General features: G+C 36.6%; 1 protein-coding gene across 2 annotated transcripts; it reads left to right on the top strand.

The window, feature by feature from the left end:
* The first annotated feature begins 51 nt into the window (after positions 1 to 51).
* On the top strand, positions 52 to 11,293 carry LOC116295165 (uncharacterized). Of its 2 annotated transcripts, XM_031702919.2 has the most exons (14): positions 53 to 395; positions 541 to 624; positions 853 to 925; positions 2,867 to 2,942; positions 3,768 to 3,837; positions 4,517 to 4,696; positions 5,850 to 6,117; positions 6,376 to 6,425; positions 6,855 to 6,908; positions 7,874 to 7,936; positions 8,355 to 8,429; positions 8,822 to 8,896; positions 9,257 to 9,346; positions 9,912 to 11,293. In XM_031702919.2, the coding sequence occupies exons 1-14, from the start codon at positions 222 to 224 to the stop codon at positions 10,026 to 10,028; spliced, it is 1,449 nt and encodes a 482-aa protein (XP_031558779.2). In that variant the 5' UTR covers positions 53 to 221; the 3' UTR covers positions 10,029 to 11,293. The 2 variants fall into 2 exon arrangements, with proteins under 2 accessions (XP_088890422.1, XP_031558779.2); XM_089034296.1 differs by lacking the exon at positions 4,517 to 4,696 and having other exon boundaries at positions 52 to 395.
* The last annotated feature ends 495 nt before the right edge of the window (positions 11,294 to 11,788 follow it).

Raw genomic sequence — 11,788 nt, forward strand, 5'->3', positions numbered from 1 at the left:
AGCTTTATTATTATTTTCTTTTGTTTAACCTTGGTATGGGCTTCCTGTGGGTGCTTGATCCCTGCTGGATCCCTGCCGTGATGCCTTGATCACGAGTCAGATCATGACATCCAGGCAAAGATTTTTGTTTTGCCAATGGTTTTGCCATGCCATGACCTGATCGCTTTAATTTAATGGCTCTCAAACCTCCATAGTCACAGAACCTTAATCGAGGTGTCAAAATGGCTGCAAGTGATGAAGACTCTTTGGAAAGATCTTTCAATTCAAGCTTTCGCAGTAGTGGGAGAAGAACCCTTCGTTCTGCTCGCTCTGTATCTTCATTAAATTCTCATGTACCTCAGGTTGATTCTTCGATCTTAGAGACTGTTACTCTAGAGCAACGAGACAAGTTCACGGTAGGATTTAATCTTTTATTTTGATGTATTTTTGAGTAGGGAAAAGCATTTTCGTCCACGTTTTTCCCCTCACGTGAATACAACAGCGTCATAACTGTAGTTCTTCGTTTGAGTAACCTTATTTGTACTTTTGAAATTTGTATAGCTCTACAAAGTCGTTGTAAACAATGGTGACACGAACTGGGTTGTATATAGAAGATATGGTGACTTTATGCTCTTGAATAAGAAGGTATGAATAGAAATTTTAATCAAAACTTAGGATGTTTGTGAATACGTATTTGTAAAACGTCATGTAACAGGTAACAGTTAATGCCTGTGAGGGCTTACACCTTTTTATTTATCAAAATACCAATTTATCACCTTTTTTCCCCTCTTTTCCTTTTCTTTTGTGTTTAATAGATTTAATTCTTTCATAGTAAGAGATTAGAGATCTAACAGTTATGAATCAACTTTTTAGCTAAGGAAAGCATTTCCACACTTCCGGCTTACTCTTCCTGGAAAGCGTTTTTTCAGAGACAACTTCAACAAAGGTACGAAAATTCATACGTTTTGATAATAACAACATCATAAAAATAAGATAAATAGGTTCCTATACCACTAAGATACGACCTTGGGATTGAAGGAAAACTTTTAGAGAACCAAAAATGAAAGTGTTTTATCTTAGTTTAAATATAAACTCTAGAAATAAAAATGTTTATTTAAAACACTTAAAAGTGTCAATTTTTTTTTCCATATCAGCACTGATTTATTTGTCCTGTTCCTGTAAATTAAAATATAATAGCCTTTTATAGTCTCCAGAGAAGGTTTTGTACTAAAAAATTTAAATCTTTTTGATCAAGGAAAAAAATTATGTAAATTGATGTGCAAGTAGTTTTTATATTTGAACAAATAATTCAAACAAATCTTTTTTTTCCTTTTAATTTAGTATGTAGTTCTTAAAACCTAAAGAAAGATCTTATACAGGAATTTAGAAAAAAAATAGAATATTATATATAGGAATCTGCATGTATTTATAAGTTCAAGGAATCAGCTTTCCTTTTTAGCCAATCAGAAAGCCGGTAACATTTGGACCTTTACTGATCTCCTATCAAGGCTAATATTATTAATGTTCTTCATCGACATGGCCCAGGATCTCCATGTACTAAGCAATTATTGGAAAAGGTTGATTTGTTAGTGGTGAGCAAAGGATTATTTGGCAGAGGCAAATAATTGCTCGCTAGACACTAACAAATTGCAATATTTCGTTCAATAATTGTTTTATTGTTCAAATTATTTTTTTTGTTTTCTGTTTGTGCTTTGATTGTTTTTGCTATCTAACCAACATACCAACTCATAGGGAAGCTAGCCTTGTTGACAAATGCAACGTTATTGTGCATGAGCAGAGTATTTTTGCAGTAAAATGGCTTCGCTCTGTAATGTGCATGAGCAGAATGTTATTTGAAGGCAGTTATTTGAGTTATCTCAGCCAATCAAAACAATGGAAACAGCTTCATCCATGCCGTGTTCAGTTATAATGCATGCAGGAAGTGAAGTGTGCAAGGATTGTGAAGAAAAGCTTGAGCCATAGGCAAGGGCTTCTCACATTTCTTGAGTGCTTGAACACAGAAAAAGCTGTTTAATTGTTTTTATTTTAGAACGCGAAGAAAAGAATACTTGTTGTAATTTTCCAATGCTGTTTTTTTATACAATTCTTTGCAAAGATTGCACTATTAACTAGTATGGGAAGCATGGGTGGTGTAGCTGTGAGAGCGCTCACCTTTCACCAATGCAACCCAGGTTTGAGTCCCGCTGAGCTCGGTGTCATATGTGAGTAGAGTCGTTTGTTGGTTCTCTCCTTTGCTTCGAGGGTTTTCCGGGTTCTCCAGCTTTCCTCCCTCCACGAAAATCAACTCCTAAATTCCAATTGGAATTACAGTGGATGAATAGCTACTCTGTAGAAATGCCACTGTTGAATCCCATTTATTTTTATTTTATTTTTATTTATTTATAAAGCACAGTTCTTGACAATAAGAGTGTGGGTAATGAATAACATATATTGATTACAAAAAATCCTTGCAAAGTTATTTGTATTTTGCAATTTTGAGTAGATATTACAATTTGTTAATTGATTTCTAATAAAATTTATGTTATAGTTACAAATATTAAATTTATATAGTCAAGCAGTGACATAGCAGACCCCCAAACATGTTTTACTCCACCTGTAGGGTGTTGGGTATTAATGGAAAAAGTGATACCTCGCCACACCCCTGCAATCAATATTGTGTCATGAAAACATATGTCATACAGTAGATAATGACTAGTTTTGGAACTAGCTTGGACTGCGTCAGTGTTTTTTAGTTGAAACAAATGTGTTGTAGTAGATAATTTTATCACCGTAGGTACAATAGTCTACTATCTTTTGTACCTACAGAGATAAAATTATCTACTACAACACATGTTGTACAGTATTAATTATTATTTAATCTTTTTAGAATTTATTGATAGACGACAGCAAGGGCTTGAGGAGTTTATGTGGAATGTTCTGAGCCACAGAGATCTTGTGCAGTGGTATGTATAATGCATTATTGTAGTTTTGTGGCTGTCTCTTGTTTAGTAAAGTTCATTCATGTATTGTCTTTTTGTGTCATTCATGCATTAAGTTGTATTTTCCACTGGCTGAGAAACGAAACACACTGGGGCCTGGGCCGAAGGATATTAGTCACGTGGTCAGTGTTTTCATCAGTTTCTTTTTCGCTGTCTGCCATGACTGTTAATTAGCCCCACAGTACCCCCCCCCCCCCCCACCCTAGGCCAGCATTGCTGGAAGGACTTTAGAGTAGTTTTTCGTGGAAACCACGTTGCGATGATAAGAATGATGTGTTACAGTAATGCATATGTTGAGTTATTCAGAAATAAAGAAGTCAGTTGGCGGCGGTCAGCTGGACAATAGCTCCCAGTGGTGTGTGAGAATTGTGTCTTAGTTAAATTGCAGCTCTAGTGTTTAGTAATGAAGAAACAGAAAACACATGTGTGTGCTGTGATGCAGTTATAAATTAAAGCGGGCAGGGGTAATGGCGGAACACGAGAGACATGTTAGGAGAAAAATGACAGAGAGTGCTTCTTTACACTTCTCAAGTGTTCTGCTATTTCCCAAGTGCTTTATAACTGCACACAGCACAGCACAGCAAGCAAGTTTTTCAATTTCTTTTATAAAATACAAATTACAATAAGCATTATTTTGGATAGGAATTATGCAACTGAAAGTATGTGTGTGCTGTTTGCTAGCTCTCATAAAGCACGCACTCCCAACCAATCAGAATGCCAGATTTATAACGGTTATTTTATATTGTTCATTCATGCATTGTGTCTTTTTGTGTCTATTGTGTCTTTTAGTAATGACGTTCAGAGGTTCTTTAGGCTTAATAATCCTCCACAACCAAATGAATGTTTGGAGTCATGCCAAGTAAGTAGTTTTCTAGAGTTTGCATGCATTGTTATGGTTATTGTATCTTAATAGACAACTTTTTGTCCATTGTCTAATGCTTTATCAGGGATGCTATTGTCCTTATGGATGCATGGCATAGGGATTGTCTTAGTATTAATCTGATTATCCTTATACTCTTGTGGTTCCAAGGGCTATTTGTTTGTTTGATGTTTGTTCCATATCAAACATTGAGTGTGGTATTTCCCTGTGTCTGTTGTCTGTGAGGCAGACCCACGAGTAAGCATCATCCCGTATCCTTCTTCGATTTTCCAAAGTTTTTTTTACTTGTCTTTTTTTCTTTTCTTTTCTTCTTCAAAAATGTTCATGTCGAATTCATCATAAAGTGACGGTCTTTTTGTTTGCTGCTTTTCCGCATAATCCATATATGGAATTGATCATACCATATATGGAGTGAGCTTTCTCTACTACAACTTCAACACTAACATATAGAGTAAAGCTTGATTTATTTATTTATTTTTTTGCCTCAAGTTTCGGGGAGAGAGGAAGGATTAAAGAGCGAGAGAGGGGGAAAAGAGGAAGGGAGAGAGAGGGAGAGAGAAAGAGAGAGAGGCCAGGGAGGGAGTCAGTGTCTGCATGCAATTGAGTTCATTGTTCATATTTTGGTCAATTTTTAATTTCAATTCTCCTCTTCTTCCAGTCATATGCCCAATCATTAGAGGTTGCTCTAGCCAATCTAAGATATAAACTAAGAGATCAAAATGCTGAATTGACTGCTCTAAAGACTGAAATAGCCCAAACAAAATACCAAAAAAATAATGTTGAATCTATGTCAGAGAATGACCAAAGGTATCGCAATATGGTAGACAATGCTACAAAGGTTAGTACACAAATTGATAGATAAGATTAAAGAGATGTCTGTCTTATCTGGGTGTCCACTGGGAGAGGTTTTACTGTAGTCAATTTTTTTGAAATCACTGTGCAAAAAAGTGAAATCAATATGCCGAGAGGAAAAAAAGAAAATCTTTGTTCAAAGAACTTTCGATGGTCATATTATTGAAAGAACATTAAATCGGTTGTTGTGCAGTTTGAAAGTATATCAGTATTTGGTTTCATATTTCACCACAGTGTCTGACTCAAGTTAGATTCCCTCGGTTTTGTTGAGAGTTTTAGTCCAAATTCACTGGTTCCTATAGTTCTACATGCGTAAAAAGCAACACAAACTATTTTGAAAAAATCACTATGCCTCTGGCTCGTGCAATTTGGAAACCTTGATTTTGAACTGCACTTGTCATTTTTTTTTCAAACTGCACTCGAACCCATTGGATTTCATATACAAAGAGTAGCTAGCAAATGAGAGATTGCAATATGGTTATTCGACTCATAAGCAAATCCATTGTTTTAGTATGTTCAATGCAAACTAGGTCAATAGTTGTGGTAATCAAGGGTGACATAGCTGTAATGCCCTACAACTCACCTCTGTGGTCTCAGGTTTGATTCCTGGACTCTGTGAATGCGAATTGAGATTGTTAGGTCTCTCTCTCCTTTGATTCAGTCACTCTTGCTCTGGGGTTTCCACACAATAAATTCCTATTGGATCTGTAAGTGTGTGTGATAACTTTATTAACACATGTATTATAACACTTCTAAGCTGAAATGTTTAGGAGCCCTAGATCTTGCACTGCTTTGAACTTTGGGAAGCATGGGGTGGCGTGTGCTGCTAATGTGCTGCATCTCACCAATGCAACCCGGGTTGAAGTCCTGCCAGACATGGTATTGTATGCATGTGAGTGGAGTTGTTTGTTGTTGGTTCTCTCCTGTGCTTCGAGGGTTTTTCACTCCGGTTTTTCCTCCCTCCACAAAAATCAACTTCTAAATTCAAATTCGATCTTTTGGCTGCCTTATCAATTGGGTTGCAAAACCTGTTAGGCATTAGACTGTTCACCCTGGAGTGGTAAATTCATTATATTTCCCTTCCCTTTTGAACTGTTCTTGAGCAAAATCATTATTTCTTTTATATATGTTTGGTTCAGGCACTCAAAGAGCAGCTACACATAGCTCAGGAAAATGAAAGGAGAGCAAAAGATGAGCTACAACAGCTGAGAGAAGAAATCAAAGCAGAAAGAGCATCAGTACATGCAGCAAGATACATCGACAGGCAAGAGAGAGAGTCAAGATTGAGGAATGACATGATGAACTTTCACCAAGCACAGCAACAAGTGGATAGCAATATCAATGAACTAACTAATGCTGCTAGTCATTTACCTCCTGTAAAAATAGAAACAGGGGGTAAAACCTATGGTATGTAGCTATAGTCATATCTTGCATTGCAATACACCCATTATTAAGTCTTGGGGTGTGGTACACCTATGGGCTTTCTGTGGTTGTCTTGGGGTGTGGTACACCTATGGGCTTCCTGTGGTTGTTTTGGGGTGTGGTACACCTATGGGCTTCCTGTGGTTGTCCTGGGGTGTAATACAGCCGTGGGCTTCCTGTGGTTTTCTTCGAGCCTGGTTCATTGGGCTTGTTTTGGTTGATTGGCATATTTTTACATTGCAGAGGTGAAGGTAGATGATGATATCTCAAAGCAGGTCTTGGCTCTAAAAAAGGTAGGTGTATAAATATTTGGTTTCATATTTCACCACATTGATGTCGGACGCAAGTTAGGTTCCCTCGGTTTTGTCAAGAGTTTTTGTCCAAATTCACTGGTTTCTCTAGTTCTACTTGCGTAAAAATCAACACAAACTATAAGCTTGCAGTTCCAGAAATTTTCCTGTCTTCCCCACAGACATAAAGCCAAAAGGCTGATTGACATAGCCATAACATCTGGCATCCTGGTATCGATAGCATCAATAGAGTGGTACTCTTCCACTGGCCCCAGATGGGATGTTAGTTGGTCATAGGTTAATCTTAACCCAACAATTTGCTGGTACCCATTTATTTACTTGGATAGATTGAGGCACTTTGAAAGCATCTTGCCCAAAGTCCCAACCCAATATGTTTTTCTTCTGATTTTTTGTCATGCCTGTTTGTTTTAGGCCCTTGATGAATCAAGACATGAAATTCAAAATATGCACAGAAATGCTTTAGAAGTAAGTTTATGTTCAAAGTCATACTGGCATCATGTAACCAATATACCTTTCCCAAGATATGGCCAGATGCACATGTACCAGCCAAAGCCTCGGTTTGGATACCTATAATAGGGGAAATAAGTATTGTTACTAACACACTCTTAACATGACATAATTTTATTGGATCAATAATTCATTTGATATATTGGCGCCTTAGAATCTTTGATTGTTCTATCGTCCAATAGGAAAAAAGCTGCTGGCAAGTAAAATAAGTTTCCTGAGTGCTAGACTGTATCTTGAGAAAGGTCTATGATAAGAAAGCTTTTCAGTGCTGATTTTCCTTTTCTTAATCCCCATCCCAGTTGATGGAATAACTTTTCTCCAACACAAAAATAAAGAATAATTGCAGTTTCACTATTGTATGCTTAAGGACCAGCATCCAATATTCATGGGAGGAGGGAGAGAGGGATAGTATAGGATGGACAAAAAAATGAAAATGACCTAAAAGGGGGCTGAAAAACAGATGTATAGTAGGTTATTGGGGAATTTGAAAAACTAAAACAAATTGCCCATTTGCAACAAACAGTCACGTGTTGGTATATCACTTTGCTAATGAATCAATTCAGACAAAGGTCCCTTGGGGAAGGCTTTGCTGGATGGCAAACAAACTTAAAACGCTCACATCTTGATATGGAAATAATCTTATTAGGGGAAAAAAATATTTTTGAAAAAGGTTTGGATATGACATAAGTAATCCAACAAAACTGAGCTATTTAAAAAAAGGAAGTCCGAAATTTTTGGCAATCCAGTAAAAGTCTTGTGAATATGTCCTGCAAATGGCCTATTCCTCACCTACCATGTTCTTCTACAAATAGTATATGATTCCTGGCATGATAACTTTTTACTGCAAAACGTTTATGACTCTCCCTTGTAGCCATAGGAGGTGAATGATATCATGTCGATGTTTGTCTTTACTTACCTTTCAGATGTACAGACAGGAAGCAGAAAATCTTAAAGCTGACCTTCAACGAGAAGCATATCAAAATCAGGTACAAATAAGATTGCAAGGTTTCTCAACCGCCACCCAGTTTAAGCTTAGTTGGCTAGCTCAGTTGGTAAGATTGTCAATCTGTTGTGCATGAGGTCGTTGTCCAAGCCTCGGCCAGACCAACACTCTTAAAATGACTGAAGAGAAGGTACTGCCCTTGTGATTACATCTGCAAATGGTTAGACCTTCACGTGGCTCGGATAATCACGTCAATTGTGATCTCGTCCCTAATCAACTAGAGACTTTAAAATAGGACCACGAGTTTATCAGTTAAAATAGTGTCAGTGTTCTCCCTTTCTAAACAAAGTTAGTTTTTTTAACCTAGAAGGCTCACTGGAAACGTGTAGCAGACAAAAATTATCCCTTTAGTGCAATATTCGACTTGAGACTTTTTTTTAATGTGATTGAATAATTTACAGGAAAGGACTAAGCAAGTAAATGAACTTCGTTCACAATTTGAGCAACTACAATTGGAATATCGTGCAGCACGTATGGTACGATTACAAGGGTTAATTTTGTTAAATGTAAAATTTAATTAAACTCTTACAGTGTTTCATTGTCAAGATATTATTTATTATTTATATTATTGAAAGCAAAGTATCTGTATTTTTTTCAGTAAAGCTGGTTTGTGTTTCATCAATGTAAAAAATAAAGGAAAAGAAAAGAAAGAAAGATTGGATGGAGAGTGACAGTGCGCGCGCGTGCTGTGTGCTCTCATAAAGCACGCGCTCCCAACTAATCAGAATGCGAGATTTTGTAACTGCAGTTATTTCATGAAGAAATACAAAATACAATAATAGATAGGAATGACGCAACGGAAAGTGTGCGCGCGTGCAATGTGCTCTCATAATAACGAATGGTATCTCAAGTTTTCTTCACATTTCAGAAACATGATGAAAATATAAACGATATTCAAAGACAATCAGCTGAAAATCAACGATATGCAATAGCAATAGAAGAGGTAATTAACAAACCAAGACATAACTAGAGATAACTAGCTAAAAACTAGTGTGAGCTGCGTCGGTGTTTCTAATGAAACAGTAATGATAAAAGGATAAATTTTACACCGTGAAAAGATGAAAAAATGAAAAAAACTGACGTTTCGAATGTTAGTACTTCGTGGGAGTAAAAGACGAAGGACTAGCGTCCGAAACGTCAGTAAGTTTTTTAATCTTTTCACGGTGCATAATTTACCCTTTTATCATTACAAGATATATTCAAATGTTATATGAATAAAGTGTACAGTACGTTGATCCACTGTACAGAGATGACGTGTCGTAGTTCCGAGTTTAAAGGTTATCTCTTGTTTATTTTTACATAGAAATACTTTTACTCGTTGATTATTGGAGTCAAGCTGAACATGGCGATACGAGGCACTCGAATTCTACACATCAATCGACTAAACCCAATGGTAAGACTTAGGTGTTTACAAAGCCTTGCTTAAAATCCTTACCAGTCATGCAAAAAGAGTAACATACTACGACTAGTCATATGGTCGTTCAAGAAATTTTTTGACAAAACATTGTCATCTTGTTAACTCAATTTTTGTGAAGTTCAACTGGATCTGGTGCTGTTGCCCTAGACAATGTTCCTTGCAGTTTGCCTCGCAATTTTGTTGTACAATAAAAGGGTGGTTGCAATAGCACTAACAGAGGATTTCATTAAAGAAATAGAAAAAGCACGCGGGGATTGGCAGAACACGTAGTAATCCAGACGCTGTCCCCTTCTTTGACCGCTCCGCTTTTCTTGGGCCCAAGAAAAGCGGAGCGGCCAAAGGAGTGGACAGCATCTGGACTAGACACGTAGCAGAGTGCTTCTCAACATTCCTCAAGTGTTCTGCCAATCCCCAAGTGATTTATAACTTCACAAAGCAAGTTTTTTATTTCTTTTATAAAATATCAGCAAATTATAGTAGCCGGTATTTTGAAAACGAATATTTTCTATTGGATAACTGTATAGTTTCGCTTTTTTTGTAGACTTTATTTGAGAGAGTTAGGAATTATGGAATAGCAATCGAGCATTGGCCGAGCTGGATATCGCGTGAACTGGCAACAGCGTCAACGTTTGGAGAGGACACACAATCTATGACTTAACCCGAGAATTTGAGTACGGTACGGGAGGGTAAATTCACGATTCATACATTTTCTGTAGAATATAAAGAGTTATTTATCAATCAATTTATAATGTAGTATCTTATAATGAATTTTAACCCTCCTTAAAATAGGCAGCGCGTTGAATCAATATGCCGCATTGTTGCTGGTTTTTTGACGTTAAAATAAATATGAAAATCAATGTAACTTTTTATCATTATCAGCCTGTGAACGGTAAATCATACAGACTGTTGGTGATGCTAATTGTAAAAAAGGAAAGGTCCCGTGTTTTATGAAGAGTACAGTGCTACAAATAGGCCATTCCTGGCATTTTATCTTGTTTGGAGGCTCTGCTTTTCATGAATCTAATAATGATTGTAGGTAGAAAATATAATTGTAGGAATAAAATGCGCGCGCTATAATCCTTTGACAAGTCGAGGGGTTGTGCCATTGTAACAACTTGCTTCGTGTTTATCAAGAATTATATTGATAAAGAAATTATCTCTTTTTAAAATTGTCAAGAGAATTAGGACCAAGTCGATGGGTATTTATTCAGATCTCAAACAATCTCGTGTGGGAGAAGCTTTTATTAGAGTGGTTTTCTTATGTCCATGAAAAACTCACAGTAAACGGTTCTGCGCATTTTTGATGGCCAACCAATAATTTATCGCCAATTCCGTGCCGTGCCGTGCATTTTTAACTCTATAAAATTACAGCGCACGGCACGTCTTTACTATGTGTTTTTCAGTCATATCGAAAACTGCGCACATTTCATTCGTGTTTCTTTATTTTACTGGGCAACAAGCTAGTTCGGCCTCACAGAGAATTATCGTTCTTAATTCAAATCATTTGTATATAACGCTTCAATTATAAGAATTACGATATTTTTAGTGTATTATAATTTTGTTGTTAATCAAAATTTCAATTAAAAATAAAATTGACGCTACATGAGTCGATCACAGAAACCCTAACTTTGAAGAAATAAATCAAAGTGATCCAACATTTCGACTACGAATCGTGGAAGTAGCAGTTTTTCTAACAGTTTTGTCGTGTTTATCGAGGCATATACTATAAAATTGGTATGCCCAGTTTAGACATAATTGTCTAGAACATTTTGGTGCAAGAGCAAACACAACCCGTCTATCTGCGCAAATACAACGTCGTGTTAGGGCTTGTGAGATCAAAATACTCTGAGAAAAATGATCCTTGTCAATACTTAATTAAATTTTTAAGTTGAGAATTTAGTCACATTACAAAACCAAAATGAATTTTTGAATATTTCATTTTTTAATCTCAAATACAGCACGTTCGAATTCACTTTTTTATTTTGGGGAATGACATTTTGAAGATAACACGTCTAAACACAAATGACCCTTGTTTAGGTGCAATATTGTCTATTCAAAATCTGAACATATTTTAAGCCACTTCCTTTAGTTTGCTCGGGTCTTTCAAATGAACGGAAATCAAAGAAAAATGGCCTTTGAAAGACAGCGCAATGCTCAAACAGGTTTCAGCCCTTTCTTCAAACGTCTGCTTTTCATTAGAAAGAGTTTTTGGTATTCATGTTATTGTAAATAGTTTGTCCGCACAGTCAGATAGACTCAACGCCCGGAAGATGGTAGAAGATGGACATTTTTTCCGAAAAACGTTTGGCAAAATTTACATTAAAACGTATTTCTAGTCCCCCACCCCCCTCTGCGTTTAACTTTCCCTCTCCAAAATAACATCTCAATTAAATTCCAAAAACGCGCTATGATTGGCCA

This window comes from Actinia tenebrosa, unplaced genomic scaffold (genome assembly GCF_029948245.1).
Source record: "Actinia tenebrosa isolate PJP-AT-01 unplaced genomic scaffold, QUT_ActTen_1.0 PGA_scaffold2__45_contigs__length_23673736, whole genome shotgun sequence".
Taxonomy (NCBI): Eukaryota; Metazoa; Cnidaria; class Anthozoa; order Actiniaria; family Actiniidae; genus Actinia; species Actinia tenebrosa.